This window comes from Marmota flaviventris, chromosome 20 (assembly GCF_047511675.1).
Source record: "Marmota flaviventris isolate mMarFla1 chromosome 20, mMarFla1.hap1, whole genome shotgun sequence".
Classification (NCBI taxonomy): Eukaryota; Metazoa; Chordata; class Mammalia; order Rodentia; family Sciuridae; genus Marmota; species Marmota flaviventris.
Window position 1 is genome coordinate 14820074 of NC_092517.1, and position 19148 is coordinate 14839221.

Sequence of the window (19148 nt, forward strand, 5' to 3'; positions counted from 1 at the left end):
GATGGTGCAAACAGTACAATGTGAAGATCTTGGGTATCAGCACTTAAACATTGATACAGATAGTTACTTGATTCTTTGTACTATTTGTTCTAAATTTCTGTCTACCTAAATGATTTTTTTAATAGAACACTTCACAAATTTGTGTGTTATCCTTGTGCAGGGGCCATGCTAATCTCTGTATTGTTCCAGTTTTAGTATATGTACTGCCCAAGTGAGCTCAGTGATTTCTACTTTTGTGTGAGTTTTATGTCTTTAGTTATGATGGGTCTGTACTTCTTGATCACACTATTCTTACTCTAGAAAGGTTAATCTCAGTCATTCAGAAATGGAGCAAGATTTTTATCCCTTTGCTGAATATAGTCTTAGACAAATAACTCATTTCTCCCACCCAGTCCTACTTAATGACATAAGTTTGACTAAACTCCATGAGGAACACGTAGATTCAGAAAAGATGTCTAACAGTTTCTTCCCTTATAACTCTGAATTTATTGTAGAATAAAGGAAACCGGAATATTGGATTCTCACATCTCCATCTGAAGTCTACCCCAGAAGTTGTTCATTGTGTTGTTCAACTGCTGACCCCGATGTGTAACCATCTGGAGAATATTCACAACTATTTCCAGGTCAGAAGACTATCTTATCCTTATAGAGACTTAAAAATCACCCAGTGAACTGGAGATTTCCTTTTCAAAGAAAAATTGAAGGGAAATTAGGACAATTCGTTTTTCTTTTTAGAGCTTAGTTGCCGAGGATCATGGTGAAGTTGATGGACCAGGAGTGAAGGCTCAAGAACACCACATAATGGCTTCCTGTTATCAGAGGCTACTGCAGATTTTTCATGGGCTTTTTGCTTGGTGAGTGTATGGGAAGTATGATTATAGACAGAAATGAATGAATAAGTACTTAATTATACTTGATGATTAGGCGCTGGGATATAAATGGATAGGCCCCAAACTTTAGGTAACAATGGTGATTTAGTCTTTTTCATTTGCTCTTGCATCCTCTGGGTCTTATGGGGCCATTATCATTAACCTATTTGACAAATTGAATGACTTGCTGATTAGCTAATGATGACAAATCTGGCCATATTATTTCTTTTGTTTCCTGTCACAAATGTTCTATAATAACTTGGAAGATTGTTACTTAAAAAATTGTGGTAGAGTGCTCACCTAGCACGTGGGAGGCTCTGGGTTCGATTTTCTATACCACATTAAAAAAATAAACTAACAAAATAAAAGTATTGGATCCATCTACAACCAAAAAAGAAATTCTTTAAAAAAATTGTTTCTCAAAAAGTTGTAAATAAATCACAGATTTTGTGGTAAAGAACTGAACACAGTGTGAGCTAGGATATTTTTGGACACCATGGAAGCAGGTAATCAGGCCTTTAAAGGGTAGGTGGCCTTTGGGGAGGTTAACAAAAGAATTGAAAGGCACAGCATGGGTGAACATAGAAAAAAAGGATGTCTGTCCCATAAATTTGATTCCTCAGAGCTAGGTCCTGTCCCCTCTCTCTTTTCTATACAGGTTTTCTGGGTAGTCTTACTGAAGCTTAAAGTTATGCCAAATTTTATCCTCTGAGCTCTAGGCATTTATATTCAACTGCCTACTCAACACCCCCTTAAGATGTGTCAGTAAAACCTCAGACTCATCACATCCCAAGCAGAATGTGTCATCACTGTTCCTCCAGCTTTCTCTGGCTCTGTCAATGGTACCACTAGTTGTCTGAGCTCCAAATTAGGAGTTATTTTTTGTCCCTTCTTCTACTTTCTAACCTTTCTCTCTCCCACATGTGATCTCCAAATTCTGTTGACTTCATCTCTGGATAACATTTAGATAACCATCTGTCCTCTCTCCACTGCTGCTAGACTCCCATCATCTCCCACTTATACTAGATTAGTCTCACAGTTGGTTTCTTTGCCACTGTTTCTCCTGCCTGGGTCCATTCCTCACATACGAGTCACAATGATCTTCCCATCACAGACCTAATCTGATCTTGTCCTCGTTCTGGTCTCTGATTGCTGTTAGATTTTTCAAACTCTTTTGCCTAGTTTCTCAGGCTTTCTCCTGCCGCCTCCTGCTCCACCTGTTGTCTTTTCTTCTGCCTGTAGTCATATTGAATTCGAACTAATTCAGCACCCTACATGGCTTTCACCTAAAAGGCTTTACACATACTCATCCTCTGCCAGGATCCCCACACTTCTTGATCCTTACTCTTTTCTGACACATCTAATCTCCTGAGAGCTAACTTCACTTCTTCAGTGGCATTTTCTTTAGCCCTTAGACTAGGTAAACCTTTTTTATACCCATCGAGTCCCACGTTCCTCCTACCACTTTTGTATCCTCTTATGATAAAACATCACATTTTTCAAAAAATGGCAATTCTTTTTTTTTTTTTTTTTTTAATAGTTTTTTAGTTCTTAATGGACCTTTATTTTTGTTTGTAGTGCTGAGAATCAAACCCAGGACTTCACACATGCTAGGCAAGTGTTCTACTGAGCCACAATTCAAGCCCCAAAACATCACATTTTTTATAATTACTTGTTCAGCTGTCTTCCCTGCTATACTTCGAGCTCCATGAAGGCAGATATCAGTCATTTTTGTATTCTCTATACTTAAAAGTAGTGCCTGACAACATATTTGTATAGACCATCAAGGAGATTTATTTATGACAGATGATAAATGAAAGGATGTTTGTTATTTTTAGTTATTAAGGAAATTCAAATTAAAAGCAACTTGGGGTGCAGCTCAGAGGAAGAGCACTGGTCTAGTGTTTACTAGTGAGGAATTGGGCTCAATCCCCAGCACCATAGAAAAGCACAGTGAGATAGTACAACACACTAGCATAGCAAAATGAAAAAAGATTTTATGCCATGTGTTGGTGAAAATGTGGATCAGCTGATATGCTCACTTGTTGCTGGTCTTACTTTGGAAAACAGTTTTGAAAGTTTCTTGAAAAGTTAAACAAATACCTACCATATGACCCAGTTGTTCTATCCCTATTGTATTTACCCCCCAAAAAATGAAAACACATGTTCACACAAAGTCTTATGCATGAATGTTTATAGTAGTATTATTCGTAATAGTTACAAAGTAGAAATAACCCAAATGTTGATCAATTGGTGAATGTGTAAATAAATCATGATATATACATATGGGGGAATGCTACATGCAGCAACATGATAAATAAATATGCTAAATAAAAAGCAAGAATATAAGGAATCACAGTATTTGATTCCCTTTATATAAAATTCTAGAAAAAGCATATTTTGTAATGATGGAAAATTATCAGTTGTTGAATAGCATTGGGCAGGAGGTTTGAAAGAGGAATGGATTACAAAGGAATGTAAGGAATCTTAGGGGAGTGATGGGTATATTCAGTATCTTCACTCTGGCGGTTTCATGAGTTTATAAATCAAATCTGATCAAATTCAGCATTTTAAATATATATAATTTATTATTCATCAGTTATACCTCAAAATGGTGGGGAGAAAACCTGACACATAGCCCTCAGAGTACATTTGTTGAAGGAAGGGCAAATAGCACTGGTGATGTGGAGAATGTTTCTATAGAAGATCTAGGGGTCACATTGTACTGAGCCTTGAAGGTCTTGCAGAATTTAAAAGTGCAGGGAAGCAGTTTGGAGTTCTGTGATCACAGCCATAATATAATGAAAGCATTTTAAGAAAATCTTTTTGGTAACAGTGTACAAGACAGTGGAAAAGGATGCAAAAAGATCAGCAGGTGGGGCTGGGGTTGTGGCTCAGTGGTAGAGCACTTGCCTAGCATGTGTGAGGTTCTGGGTTCGATACTCAGCACCACATATAAATAAATAAAGGTCTATTGACAACCCAAAAACACTAAAAAAAAAAAAAAAAAAAAAAAAACCACAGCAGATGTTGTCATGATCTGTGCATGTAATGACAGGGACCTGGCCTGGAATGATAGTCTGGACTTGGGGGAAAAAGGGACAATTAGAAAATCCAAGATAAAATTGTTAAGACAATTTATTAACGTAGAGAAAGGGTTAAGTACTTTATTGAGCACCTACTGGGGACTGGACATTAATTTAGCAATTTGACAAAAGACTAAGGCTTACCTCTAAAATGTAAGGGAGGAGAAGAGTTCCCTGCCCCCTTGATAATAAGCCTTGAATGAGGCTTGGTGGTGCATGCCTATAATCCCAGTGGTTTGGAAAGCTGAGTCAGGAGATTGCAAGTTTGAGGCCAGTCTCAGCAATTTATCAAGGCCCTAACCAACTCAGACCCTGCCTTAAAAGAACAAGGGCTGGGGTTGTGGCTCAGTGGCAGAGCACTTGCCTTGCACATGTGAGGCATTGAGTTTGATCCTCAGTACCACATAAAAATAATTAAAACAAAATAAATATACTAAAAACAACAAGAACAACAAAAGACTGGGGATGTAGCTCAGTGGTACAATTACCTCTGGGTTCCATGCCTAATACAAAAAAAAAAGAAAGAAAAAAGAGAACAAGCCTGTGAGAGGACTGTTAGGTCCTTAAGGATGGACTATTCTGGGTATACCTCAATTTATAATCTGATTCTTAGAGTTGACATTGGATTTGTCAATTGAGGATGATGCAGACTGGAGCTGAGAATCCTGAAATACTGTCCAGGTAATCTTCCTGAAACCCAGCTAATCCACCTTACCTTGCCTTTCCTTTAGGAATGGATTTTTTAACCTTGGATATCATAATTTACTGTATTCAGCCCTTGAGGTCCTTGCTAGCCGACTGAAGCAAATAGAACATGAGCAGTCATTGGAGGAATTGGTCAGGTGGGTCAGATGCATGTCCTAGAGTGTTTTCCCAAGAGACTCTCAGGAGCTGGATTGTCAATTTCCTTGAAAAGGGCTGGGAATATAGCTCAGTTGGTGGAGTGCTTGCCTCACATGCACAAGGTCCTGGGTTCAATCCCCAGCACCGAAAAAAAAAAAAAAAAAGTCCTTGAAAAATTTTAGGACTCTCAGTAGTTGGGAAGGAAATTGATATTTTCAACACTTTTCCTCAGCATATGAGCTTTCTCACTTACGTATTTGGATAAATTGTGCAACATTAGTTATACCATGCTAAATCTTCATGCATACATCAGCCCTTGAATGTGCCTTTTCAGGTAATGATCACGAAAACATTAACCATCTACATTCAAGTCTTGAGTGTCCAAGGACTTCCTCTGTCTCCTACCAGGGTTGGATGTGTAGATAGCAGCTAGTTATCACTAATGGCCAGTCTCCTTTCTCCATCCTTAGAGGAAGACCATATGTGACTGAGGGCAAGGCTATGGAGGAGGGAGGTGAGAATATAATTTAAAGGACAGGCTGTCAGCCTCCTATCCAGCATCAGCCAGAGTGACTTGGTCTTTCCCTCTCCTCCTTGATAGCCTAGGCCATCACTATGTCAGCAGTCAGTACTTGTCTTCCTGCCTGTAGGGCAGGACCTTATTTTAAATTGACTACTTTTAGAGGTATAGCTTAGTGGTTGAGTATTTGCCTACTCTGCTTAAGGCCCTGGATTCTATCCCCAGCTCTGAAAAATGAAAGGGAGGAAGGGGGGGGTGTGCAGAGAGAAAGAGAAAATGTTTAATTTGACCTCTTTCTCACCAAACAATCAGGAATTGACTCTGGTATCATTTTAACAACAATTTAACAGTTCTAGACTGATTTTCATTCCCTATCTCCCATTATTTTATTGCATTGAAACTAGACTGTGTATGATGCATTCATTAAAAGCTGTGTTTTCAGCCAGGCAACTTAGTAAGATACTCTCAAAATAAAATTTTAAAAAAGGGCTTGGGGACTGGGGTTATAGCTCAGTAGTGGAACATTTGCCTAGCATGTGTGAGGCACTGGGTTCAATTCTCAGCCCCATTTAAAAATAATAATAATAAATATTCATTGACAGCTAAAAATATTAAGGAGGTGGGGGTGCTGGGAATGTAACTAAGTGGTAGAGTATTTGCCTAGCAAATGTGAGGCCCTGCATTTGATCCCCACTACTGGGGGAAAACAAAACAAATAAACTATGCTTTCTCTGCATTGTATTATAATTTCCTTCCACATTGTCTCTGTTGGATACACATACAACACACTCTTTTTTTTTTTTTTTTTTTTTGGATACCAGAGATTAAACCCAGGGATGCTTAACCATTGAGCCACATCTCCAGCCCTTTTTATTTTTTATTTAGAGACAAAGTCTCATTAAGTTACTCTGGCTTTGAATTTGTAAACCTCCTGCCTCAGATTCCTGAGCCTCTGGGATTACAGGTGTGTGCCACCATACATTGCCAAACTTGGATTTTAAACATGATTTTCAGTGTTTCATAAGTCTTTGAAGGGCAACTAATTTATCAGGGGTTGCACAAACTGCATTTTTGACATACATGACCCTTTTGAGGCCAGCATTCCATTCCTGGGGTGCTCTTTTACCCTAAATTTCTACATACACAGAGTTTTCTGTCAAGATGCTTGAAACTTGGTCCTAAAGCACCTGAAAATGAGGATTCTGATTTGGCTCTCACTTACAGGGAAGTTGGGCAACTCCTGTGGATTTTAATGTGTCTTTAATACATGTGATGCTGTTGTGTTTTGTTGTTTTGTTTCTTGTCTCCTTACAGTCAGAGCTTCAATTACTTGCAGAATTTTCATCCCAGCATTCCTAGTTTCCAGTGTGGTCTTTACCTTATCAGACTTTTGATGGTCCTGTTGGAGAAATCTACAGCTCCTGCTCCAAAGAAAGAAAAAATTGGTGATGGGCCCAATTCCTCTTTTTCAAGAATAGAATTAATGTCTAACTCTTTAAATTTGGGGCTTCCCAGAACCTTGTACATTTTTGCATGTAAATCCCCACAAAGTCTTGGATATGCCCTCTTTGACACCAAAGAGGCCTTTTTTCCCTAAGGAGCTCTGACTGACTTCTGCTGGCATTGCTTAGTGTGACATTGGTCAACTGTCTAGAGGATTTTTTTTTTTTTTTCTTTTTTTTTTGGTACTGAGGATTGGAACCCAGGGCCCTAGCACATGCTGACCACAACCAAACTCTTCACACTGAGCTGCATTCCCAGTCCTGGATAATTTTCTGTTTGGCTCAAGTTTTAATCATATCCTTCAAAAAAAAAGAAAAAATAATTGGGGACTGAGATTTAGCTCAGTGGTGGAGCGCTTTCCTAGCATGTGTGAGGTACTGTGTTCAATCCTTAGCACTGCATAAAAATAAATAAAGGTATTATGTCCATTTTCAACTAAAAAAAAATTAAAAATTATCTGACACATTTGACAAAAAGACATAAACCATGAGGTTAATAAAGTGGGAGAAAAACATGGGAAGATTAGACAAACTCTAGATAGGGCAAAGGGGAAGGAGGGCAAGGGAGGAAGCAAGGGGATAAAAAAGAATGAGCTGGACATTATTACCCTAAGTACATGTATGGAATCATGAATGATGTGAATATACTTTGTATACAATCAGAGATATGAAAAACTGTGCTCTATATGTATAATATAAATTGTAATGCATTCTGCTGTTGTATATGACAAAATAGAATAAAAAATCTTTAAAAAAAAAGGGAGAAAAGATGAAATAAGGATCAGGTGTAGAGGAAGTATTAGCCTCTTCCTTGACTTTTCTTTAACTGTATTATATCATAATTCTTGGAATACACCTCACTGATTATACATCCTAGTTAATAGCACAAACAGCAGCATGAAAATGTGAAATGGTGCTTTGGGAAGGGCCACTGACCTGCTCACCAGGAGCACGTTTGACTTTCCCACTGCCCAGCAGTATCCTTGTGTGGCTGTATTGGTTTATGTTCATAGCAGCCTTCTAAAAATTTCTTGATAAGACAGGAACAACTTAGTAAATTTAGAATAATAATCCCTTTGAACAATGATCATCCCAAAAGCCTGGAAGACAAGTGAGGTTATCTGATCATTATACATTATATACATACATTGAAATGTCACTATACCCCATGAATGTATACAATTATTATGTGTCAAAATAAAAACTTTAAATTTATATTTTTTAAAAAGAGGTCATTTTCCTGCTAATGAGAACTCTCTGTCTTGTTTTCTAACAGCTTCCCTGGCTAGACAGTGCCTCTGTCGGGCATGGTCACATGGGGAAAAAGAGAAGAGCAGCATCTTTAATGAGCAGCTGCATGATATGCTTTGGTGAGATGTTTGGTTTCTTCCATAAGCCAAATACCTCTTTTCCATTTTGCTACTGATGGGATTTCTCATCTGGTTAGGGGAGACTTGAGAGCAATGAAGTAGGTTTAAACTAAACAGAATTTGGAATCTGGATCTTAAAATCCTCTGCTTCTACCTTCCTATTAGTTAAAATTGTTAAAATATAGAGGAAGTGGAGGAGTTTGCAGTTGTATCCTACCTTATTAATCAGCCAAATACATCTATTGTCTACCATATTCAAGATGTATTAATCACTTCCAAGGTGTCTGTTTCTAATTGGGTCTTATTTACTTTGCCTTTGGACAAGTATCTGGAATCTTTGTTATTAAAAATAAAAGCCCGGGGCTAGGGCTGGGGCTCAGTGGTATAGCGCTTGCCTAGCACGCATGAGGCACTGGGTTCGATCCTCAGCACCACAGGAAAAAATAAGCAAACAAACTAAAGGTATGGAGTCCATCTTTAACTTAAGAAAATAAAAATAAAAGCCTGAAATTGTTTTTATGGTGTGCTGGGGATCAAACCCAGGTCCTTGTGCATGCAAGGTAAGCACTCTACCAACTGAGCTATATCTCCAGCTCCTGAAATTGTTTTAAAGCTTAATACCAGCCAGGCTTGGTGATGTATGCCTGTAAGCCAACTGTGGGGAGGCTGAGGCAAGTTCAAGACTGGGCAACTTACCTAGACCCAGTCTCAAAAAACGAAAAGGACTGGGAATGTGGCTCAGTGGTTAAGTTCTTGCTAGCATGCATTAGACCCTGGGTTTAATCCTCAGTATTGCTGGGGCTGGGGGAAGCTTGATATTTGGTAACATCTCAAGAAAGAAATCTGAACTACTTAGAAGTTCAGTAACGTGTTCATACTCCTCCAACTCTCCATGCAGCATCTACCTGGAGCACACAGACAATGTTCTGAAGGCCATAGAGGAGATCGCTGGCATTGGTGTCCCAGAATTGATCAACTCTCCAAAAGATGCTTCTTCCTCTACATTTCCTACACTGACAAGGTAAAGGAATTCTTGCCTCCAGTTCTCTTTTTCGGATATGTTTACATTGTTTAGTGTATATAGTTTCCAAATAACCACCTTACTCCTCTAATTTTTTAAAAAATATTTATTTTTTAGTTGTAGTTGGACACAATACCTTTATTTCACTTATTTATTTTTATGTGGTGCTGAGGATTGAACCCAGGGTCTCGCACATGCGAGGTGAGTGCTCTACTACTGAGCTACAACCCCAGCCCACCCCTCTAATTTTGATACATTTGGTAGGTACCATCTTTAGTTAGTCTATGCATTCCTTCCAGAGGCTCTCAGTCAAACTATGTGAGTGGGCCTTATTGTGGAATAAATTGTCAGAAGTTACAGTTTGAAAGGAGATGAACTTCTCCTATCTATACTTTTGTCCTTTAAACTTGAAACTAGGACTGGGGATGGTAGCTTAGTGGTAGTGCGTGCCTACCATGCATGAGGCCCAGGTTTGATGCTGAACATCATAAAAAATATGTGTGTGAGTGTGTGTTTGTGTGTATGTGTATAATATAAGCTTCAGGCTATTGTTCTAATATTTTAACCACTTTGAGAAGGTGATTGTCATATCTAATCATGTATGTCTCAATGAGTTTGTGTCTCCTATCAGTAGTTATACTTGTATAGTCTTTCAGGTTTATAAAGCACTTTAACATTCTTTATCTCATTTGATTGAGCCTTTTAATAATTCTATCAGGTAGGTATCATTACCCCCATTTTACTGTTGAGAAAAGTGAGGGTAAGAGAGGGAACCTCTCCAGCTTGTAAACAGTAAAATGAATGTGGAAGCAGGATTAAACTTGGGTCTTCTCCCTACTGCTTCACTACTCTTTCTATACCACTCTATCATCTCCTTCCATGAAGCTAGCTCAGACCCATTGTTTTGTAGGTCATCTACTTGGACCCATTTCTGAAGCCTTTCCACTTTCCTATTCTCTTTTCAGTGGACCCTAGTGAAAGAACATTCAGAGGGGTGGGGGAGGAATTATTGTGGTTCCTGACTTCTTCTTGGGAAGTTCTTCCTAAGCAGTGCATTGCTGTAGGACTATGTATACTTGTCCCTCTTTTAGGCACACCTTTGTCATTTTCTTCCGTGTGATGATGGCTGAACTTGAGAAGACGGTGAAAGGTCTCCAGGCTGGCACAGCAGCAGACTCACAGCAGGTGGGTCAGATGCTCCCCCACCAAGAAATGGACTCTGGATTTCTTGGAATTTCCTGATCCTGCTATTTCTTGGGCCTAGGGTTTCTCCTGAGCTACTTACTTTGAGTTACCAAAATACAGGATATTTTTCAAAGACTCCTGCTTTAATTTCCTTTCCCTCTAGTTGGAGGTGAGAATTGGGCTTTATTTTCCCTGGCCACTGTCCAATTTGTTACTTGTTTGCTAGCATGAGGTAAGTTAGTCTGTTTGAGATGCTGTGGATCTTGGCAGCTTGGCTAACCAGAACTGAACTGGATTGTTGAGATCAAGGGCTAGCATAGGCAGTCAGAAGCCACTGAGATCTGCTGCAGAAGCTGTACCTACTTGGAAATTCCTAAAAAGACACTCTATCAGGCACTCCAATGTTATCACAACATGTAGGCCTTAGAACCATCTTGTGGGTGCACTGGTTGCCACATTTCTTTGGTAGCGTAATTAGCTTTAACCTCTGAATATCTGTGTGATTGAAGAACTGTGCATTAGTTGGGAGTACAGGATAAGAATGATTCTGTGAGCTGTGATTCAGAGGCATCTGTTTGGTTGTCTCCAGATTCATGAAGAGAAGCTTCTCTACTGGAACATGGCTGTTCGAGACTTTAGTATCCTCATCAACCTGATGAAAGTGAGCATGGAGGCTCCAGTTATCCAGATAACTGCGGAAAATGAGGCCCTGGCTTCCAAAATGGATCCTGTTTGCTCCTGTCCTCACCCTTCCTGAGACATATCTCCTCCATACACACACATTTCCATTGTCTTATTGCCTGTTCTCCTGCCCATCCGTGCTAACCCCTTTCTCTCCTAGGCAATGTCCTTTTCCTTTTCTTCCTGCCTCCCACACACAATAATAATACTTAATCTCTGTCATTTTCTCTCACCTTGCTCTGGGTCCTCTCTAATCTCACTCCCTTTTCCAACCCTCAGTGTCTTCATTATTTTTCAAACTGTGCTTTCTCTCCAAGATTTTGTTCAGGTTGGTCCCTCAGCCTAGGATGTCATTCTCTTATTGTTTCACTTCACTTATAAAAAGTTTTTCTTAAAGCATCAGATCAAGGTTTTGGCCCTCTTATGTCATATTCTAACATCTCCAGTTAGAATCAATCTCTTGTCCCTCTTTGCTCATTTCTTCCTTTCTTTAACTTCAGCTATGGCAGTTACTCTGTTCCGTAAATTAATTTGTAATTAAACTGTTGACTTGCTGTCTTCATTTTAGAATTCTCTGCAGTACCCAGAGCTGTGCTGGGATGCTCAAAGGAGCCATCCTTAGCTTTGGTTTCTTGTCTTTTCACCTCCAGGTATTTGATAGTCATCCTGTTCTGCATGTATGTTTGAAGGTGAGAGCTTTACTGGCCCTGTTCAATATTTCTTCTTCTTGTGGTTGTTCTAAAGAGGCCTCAGCTAAAATGAGTTGCCAATACCTTGCATATGTCAGAGGCTGAAGGATCTATTCTATGCTAACAGCCTTAGGGAAGGCAATAGATATGTTAGCTCAGTGGTACAGTGCTTGCCTAACTTGTGCAAGACCCTGGGTTCCATCCCCAGCATTGTTTAAAAAAGAAGAAGAAAAAAAAAAAGAGGGAAGAGGAAAGGCCTTTGGTGGCCTTGTGAATGTGGAAACTGATATATTGTATGTCTTCATGACTCCTCTCTATGGGGATTTCCCAGATTAGCTCTAGATTTGATAGTAAACCCAATGGGAATATTGTAGAGAGAATGCTTCTTTCCCACTCCTGATGTCTCCTTCCAAGTGGGTTGGTGCCCCATTCTATCTTCTGGCCTCTCTACTCTCATACACTGGGAGATGGGGGAGTCGGGGACAAGGGGTGATTTCTTTGATCTATCTGGTAATATTGGAAATTGGTGTGGGCTCCCTCATCCCTACACAGTTTCCTCCTCTTGAGAGTCATTTATCCTCAAGAGTTGGGAGTTCCCGCTGCTGCTCTCTGCTCTCATTCTTGAGTTAGGCCTTTGGCCTTTGGCTGTGTCTGGAATAGGTAATTCATCAAATTCTGGAGTTTGTTACAGACAATTTTCATATTAAACTACCTTCTCCAAATTAACCTTTTGGACTACTCCCAACTATTTTTTACATATAAAAAAGGAACATAATGCCTTTGGGCTGGTGATGCTATGCTGCTTCAGCAGGGGCCTTTCAAGTAAAAGAAGTCACCAGTGTCTCTTTTCTTCAGTATGGACGTCTCTTTGTGGAAGCATTTCTGAAGCAGTGTATGCCGCTCCTAGACTTCAGTTTCAGAAAACACCGGGTAAGAGCAGAGAGCAAAGAGTTACTCTCAAGAGTTGCTTGGGGACTGCGTTTGTGGCTCAGTGCTTGCCTAGCATGCATGAGGCACTGGGTTGGATCCTCAGCACCACATAAAAATAAAGATATTGTGTCCACCCAAAACTAAGAAATATATATATTTTTTTAAATCAAGTTGCTTGGAGGGTATATGCATAGTGACTTATGGGGTAGGGTGGGGGTGGGAGTGGGAGCAGTCTCCTTGCTCACATTCTGGGCAGAACTGTTTAGACCCCTCCTGTGCTTCTGCCCTAATGGTGCTTTTTCTCTTAAGCTTGATTTCATTGTGCTACTGCACTCCTAGGACCTTGTATTCAGTTGATTGCTACTTTGTGCTTCCCTAGGTCTACTCTTTGGAATAATAAAGATGGAGTTTATTTGTGTCACAAAATACTTTGCTGTTTTAAAGAACAATCTTGATAGTTTTTTTTAGTAAAGTAGTACCCAGGGATAGATTAGTGAAGTAAGGAAAGAAACAAATGATTTCTTATATATCTTTAGCAAGTAAAACTTGCAAAACACCAATAATAAAACATCTAGGATATTTGGTTAATCCCTCATAACCCTAAAAGAGAAAGGAGAGGTGGGGAAAATTGAGATGTGGTAACCTATTTAGCTCTATAGTCAAGGTCTTATGGCAGTAGGGGCAGAAATGGGACACTAGAGAAATCTCTTTAGCTAATTCTGTTTCTGAGGGCCAAATGAAGATGATTGTCACCATAGGCTGCAACCTGTAGAATGTATCATCTTTGATTCCCTCAGTTACAAGGATATCTTGCATCTAAAATGAAATGAGAATATTTCATGCTGCATTTATGAATTTTGTAATCTTAGGAAGATGTGCTGAGCTTACTGGAAACCTTCCAGCTGGACACAAGGCTGCTTCATCACCTGTGTGGGCATTCCAAGGTGAGAGGGGAGTAGGTCGGGCACTGCTGGCTGGATCTGCAGGTGCTTTTGGGAGTTCCATTGGTTCTATTTACTTCTTCCTTTGTTACCCCTTCTTTAAGCCTTTAGATCTTAGACTGTGTCCAAAGGCATTTTATGACTATTCAGATCCTTAGTTACTGGTTGATATTGGGCAGTGTCTAAAGGGAAGTTCTGCATCTGTAATTTGATTCAGATCCCATAGCCGTTCTCTAGAAATGCTTCTTGGGTGAGGAATATAGAATGCTGCTGGATGGCTGGGCATGGTGGTTCACACCTGTGATCCGAGCCACTCAGGAGGCCGAGACAGGAGGATCACAGTTTGAGGCCAGACTGGGCAACTTAGTGAGACCCTGTCTCAAAAAAATAAAAAGGACTGAGGATATAGCTCAGTAGTAAAGTATCCCTGGGTTCAATCCCTAGTTAAAAAGAAGAAAAAAAAAACTTACAAAGTGCTCTGGGTGGGAAAAACACTAGGTCAGGGGTGGCACTGTTGGGCAAGGTATTGCTAAAGCAGCCATCTCAGATTTTCCAGCTGGACTACTTAGTTGTCAAGGGGCACATCTGTTGTGAGAACATTTTTGCATTGAAGGGTTTTTCTGCTTGAAACCCTCTTGGAGTTGATAAACCATTGTCACCTTTTTTTTCTGAAGGAACACGGAATCCTAGGGTTCTATAGTCACTGGAAAACCAAATGATTCTTTGAGCCAGTTCCTATTACTTATTTCCTCTCCTGGTTTTAAGTTGAAAAGTTCTGAGCAATGGAATTTTAAGGACTCTGTGCTAAGCAGAGATTTTTTTTTTTTTTTTTTTTAATATCCATGTAATATTGGCTCAAGAATATTTTTGGTGCCAGGTGAGGTGACTCATGATTGTTACCCCAGCAACTCAGGAGGCTGAGACAGGAGGATTACAAGTTCAAGTCGGGCTTCAACAACTTAGTGAGACCCTGTCTCAAATTGACAGGGCTATGCTGTCATTCAGTGTACAGATTTATGCTTGACGATAAGCTCAGATGAGATGTATGTATGTATTTTCATTCAGATTCACCAGGACATGAGACTCACCAAACATGTGCCTTTACTCAAAAAGACCCTGGAGCTCTTAGTTTGCAGAGTCAAAGCAATGCTGGTCCTCAACAATTGCAGAGAGGCTTTCTGGCTGGGCAATCTCAAAAACCGGGACTTGCAGGTAAGCCTTTGGACCACCAGTGCTAATACCTCATTCCCATTCCTTGATAGAACATCAGAAGGAATGTAAGGAAGGTCACTTAAGCCCTGTTTTGCCAATGAGACTGCTTTGAAGTCTGGTTGTTTAGCTTTTAAAGCTAGGGTACATTGCTGTGGTCTCTAGTCACAGGCTGTACTAGAGACAGGCAGCAAAGGTGCCATTGGTGTGAACAGGTCTCAGAAATAGAGCCAGATTGGTGCAATCCTCTCCAAGGCAGTTTTAAGCCCTAGTCTGTATTTTTCACGAAATCATTTTGGCTAACGTTAACAAATGAACATTTCTAGGGTCTTACAGTTGTCTGACTGAATGAAATCTTGTGTTGATCATAATATTGCTTACAGCATTTTTCATAAAGGATCTAAGCCCTTTTTTTTTTTCATGCTGACAATATCATAGTTTTATAATTGGTTATATATGAAAATAGACCCGAGAATTAGCTTCTTTTCTTCACCTCAGCTGTATGAGATTGATTCTATTTGAGAAAATTGAAACTCAGAGAAGTAACTTATGTAAGGCCTGTCAGCAGCAAGTGAGTGGAGCCAGAGCTTGAGTCCAAACAGTTCTGATCCAGAGTTGATGTTCTTCAACCACTTGACTGTTCTTCAGCCTCTTCATAGCTGTTTGTGGTTCCTGTGTTGGAACTTATTTACTTTAAGATACCGGGGAGGGCTGGGGTTGTGGCTCAGAGGTAGAGCGCTTGCCTAGCATGCGTGAGGCACTGGGTTTGATCCTCAGCACCACATAAAAATAAAGATGTTGTGTCCACCTAAAACCAAAAAACAAATATTTAAAAAAAAAAAAATACTGGGGAAACTAGATCTGTATTCAACGATAACCAAAAGTCACTAATACATTCTTACCTTGTAAATCTACTGTGATACTAGAATACAAAGATAAATTCTTTTTTGTAGAAATACATATTATATCAGAGCCACAGGCATCCCAGAAACCTGGGGTTGAGCATTCCTTCCCTAGATGCTGTAACACAAGTTGGTGTTAGTGTTTTGAATGACTTAGAACATCTTTCTTTGTATTGCTCAGCCTTTCTCCTCGTATGAACCCTAATGTAATCATTATAACCCACCATTTGTCTCTGTCCTTCCATATTTAGGGTGAAGAGATTATATCCCAGAATTCCCAGGAGAGCACAGCAGATGAGAGTGAGGGTGGCACGTCATCCCAGCTCACTAAGAGCAAAGCAACAGAGGTATCGAAAGGGCACCAGAGTCTGGCATTGATGGTTTCATGTTAGCTGTTGTGAATTGGTAGAATGCAGACCTTTCCCTGCTTATATTTGATGATATAATACTATTTCTTTACTTATGAATTCTTTGGGGCCCAGAAAAAAAGAGTTCCACAATTTTAGAATCATTTGAGTATCTCAAGCTGTGGCATGTGTTATGGAGTTGAAAATTGCCTTCCAAGTGACTTGGGCTGTGGCTCACTAGTAACGCCTGTGCTTAGCATGCACAAGTCCCTGGATTCAATCCCCAACACTAAAAACAAAGAAAAAAAATTTTCCCTTCCATTGTGTATTGTACTGTTTTCTACAAACTCATGTATGAAACTATTTTAGAAGGAAGAAAAGACGAGTTTAATATATTTTCTAAGTTCTGAGAAGATGAGCTAAGCCACTTAAACATGTTTGAATAGACAAAAATAGGCAAGCCAGCTTGGTGGCCCACACCTATAATCTAGATGGCTCAGGAGGCTGACGCGGGAGGATCATGAATTCAAAGCTAACCTTAGCAAAAAAGAGTTGCTAAGCAACTCAATGAAACCCTGTCTCTAAAATACACACACAAAAAAAGACTGGGGATGTGGCTCAGTGGTCAAGTGTGCCTGAGTTCAATTTTTGGTTCCCCCCTGTCCAAAAAAAATCACCAAAGAAAGCATTTGATGGAAGCCAAAACCTAGAGTCAGAAGTTGCTACCACATAGGAATAAAATAACAGAACTCCTTTTTTTTTTTTTTTCAATGCTTTTGTTAATTTAAAGAAAGCTAAATAAAAATTTGCATATTTATAAAATTTTGCTATAATTCAAGTGGGTCATGGACATCAAGAAGTTCAGATACAAGAATTCCTGCTGTGTGGCCTAAATAAAGGCCATTTAGTATGAAAAATTATTTGCATGGTTCTCTGTTTTAATGTATAACATGCCTCCTGCACCTGTTAGCTTTGTATTTTATCCTAAACAAACCTACCATACTAGATTTGCGAAGCAATTTTATGTGTATTCCCTGTTGAATATGCCAGTACTTTTAATATCTATTTCATTTTCTATTGAAGCATATGGTGATTTTGTTTATGTCACATCCATGTAGAAGAGCTGGAGAGCTATGGCCAATTTTAAAAATCATGAAAATTTGGTTTGCTTGCAGTATGGGATGAGTCAGTATCAAAATGATCTCCATCCATGGTCTTGGCTTAGAGCTCAAGAATTAAGATGGTGTTGAATGCCTATAATTTCAGCTACTCAGGAGGCTAAGGGCAGAAGATTTCAAGTTCCAGACTAGCCTGGGTGACTTAGGGAGACTGTCTCACAAAAATAAGAAGGGCTAGGGATATAGTTCAGTGGTAGAGCACTTGCTTAGCATGTGTGAGGCCCTAAGTTTGATCCCCAGTACTTCAGTAAAAATGAGAAGAGCCTCTGGTTCATTTTACAAAGAAGGTATTATTCAGCTTTTCATCGCTGTGACCAACATATATCCAAGAACAACTTAAGAGGAGGAAAAGTTTATTTGAGGCTCACAGTTTCAGAGGACTCAGTCCATAGACAGCCAAGTCCATTTCTCTGGGCCTAAGATGAGGCAGTGCATCTTGGCAGAAGGGTGAGGTGGAGGAGCACTGCTCCACTGTGGCAGCCAGGAAGCAGAGACAGCAGGTAAGGAAGGGGCCACAGGGAAGATGAACCCTCCCTTCACTCACACCTCCTGTGACACTTTTCCTTGCCCCATCTGCCTACAGTTACCACCCAGCCAGTCGATTCAAATTAGAATAATTAGGTAGCAGGTCTCATAATCTAATCATCTCTCCTCTGAATATCCTTGCATTAACACAGGAGCATTTGGGGATCACCTCACATCCAAACCATAGCAGTAGTTTAAAATCTATCATTGGTTTCAACAATGAAGTAGTATAGTATATATCGGTGGGAACTTTTTTGCAATTCATTGAGTCTCGTAGATCAATGGCCTAAAATACTTACTTGTCCTTTGCTCCTTAGGATGGTGAAGAAGATGAAGCAAGTGATGGAGAAAAGGAGCAATATAGTGACGAGAGTGACGACAACTCTGATTAGACCCCAAGAGGCTGCTGCTGTCTTTCCCTTCTCTGCCACTCTCTTACCATTTTGTATTCAGGGTTTGAAATCTGCTCTTTCTGTTTGGAAGTATCCTGTTTTGTCCTCCAAGAGGGGGTTTATTTAATTTGTGAATTTCACGGATTGTCTAGCATTGTCAAAGTCCCTGGCTTGGAATCCCAGTGAAGCGTTGTTTCTGGTTTCGATAAATGTGGCTGTGCTGTGCTTCAGAGTAAACTCTCTGAGTCATGATTCTGGACTTTGTGCACTAGTTTTGAAACAGATTTATTCTAGAATTTAGGCTTATATCACTTTAACAAATAAATTCTAAGTTTTTCCTTAGTCATCTTATTCTTGTTTTTTAGATTTCTTTTATTATTCAAGGACTAGGTAGAATTGAAGTTTGTGCAGAGAAATAATAGGGATAGGTGCCAACATAGTTTTTCTGCTCAAAATCATCTTCTCTATTACAAGGACTGTTCTCACATATGATGGCAACATCTTTGTGATCTTTCTAGAGAAGTGACCTGAACTTCTTTCAATACTCAAGACAGAATCAAAAGGAATATTTTGCTACCTTATAATTTTTTGGATCCTTATAGTAATATAAGACAAAGGAAGAAGAGGCATCATCAAATTTATGCTGACTTTGCATACATATAATATTTATTTCCACATTATTCTGAATTGCACCTATAATCTAATTACAAGAATACTACAAAATTGTTTATTAGAAACAGAACATTATGAATATACTTCATCTAAAATGGAGGGCTCTCCTTTCTTCTGTCAAAAAGCCCAATTTCAGTGCTGCTACCAAGTTCTTTCTTGCCAGGCTGTAAAGATTGTTTAATATTTGTTAATATTTCTATCCATTTAAGTACTATCCTGAGGTATTGTTTTTTGGTCATTGTATTGATGGGGGAAGGCTATTCAGTTTTTAAACTAATTCTTGACT

General features: G+C 39.5%; 2 protein-coding genes and 1 non-coding gene across 3 annotated transcripts in view; 1 reads left to right on the top strand and 2 right to left on the bottom strand.

Annotated features, from left to right (window-relative positions):
- The window catches only part of Fancd2 (FA complementation group D2), a 59067-nt gene extending 40640 nt beyond the window's left edge, over positions 1 to 18427 (top strand). Inside the window, exons 31-44 of the mRNA XM_027931924.2 lie at positions 495 to 623; positions 736 to 854; positions 4687 to 4797; positions 6633 to 6763; positions 8097 to 8190; positions 9089 to 9211; positions 10303 to 10396; positions 10986 to 11057; positions 11728 to 11766; positions 12622 to 12696; positions 13566 to 13640; positions 14703 to 14849; positions 16000 to 16095; positions 18116 to 18427. Coding sequence (XP_027787725.1) covers positions 495 to 623; positions 736 to 854; positions 4687 to 4797; positions 6633 to 6763; positions 8097 to 8190; positions 9089 to 9211; positions 10303 to 10396; positions 10986 to 11057; positions 11728 to 11766; positions 12622 to 12696; positions 13566 to 13640; positions 14703 to 14849; positions 16000 to 16095; positions 18116 to 18190 — 1380 coding nt within the window. The 3' untranslated portion in view covers positions 18191 to 18427. The remainder of the gene's footprint in view (positions 1 to 494; positions 624 to 735; positions 855 to 4686; positions 4798 to 6632; positions 6764 to 8096; positions 8191 to 9088; positions 9212 to 10302; positions 10397 to 10985; positions 11058 to 11727; positions 11767 to 12621; positions 12697 to 13565; positions 13641 to 14702; positions 14850 to 15999; positions 16096 to 18115) is intronic.
- Cidec (cell death inducing DFFA like effector c) overlaps positions 1 to 19148 on the bottom strand; it is a 554473-nt gene that overhangs the window by 141766 nt on the left and 393559 nt on the right. The window lies entirely within an intron of this gene.
- LOC114089982 (U6 spliceosomal RNA) lies at positions 116 to 219 on the bottom strand. The gene has a single exon (XR_003582282.2). It is a non-coding gene; the product is annotated as a U6 spliceosomal RNA (small nuclear RNA).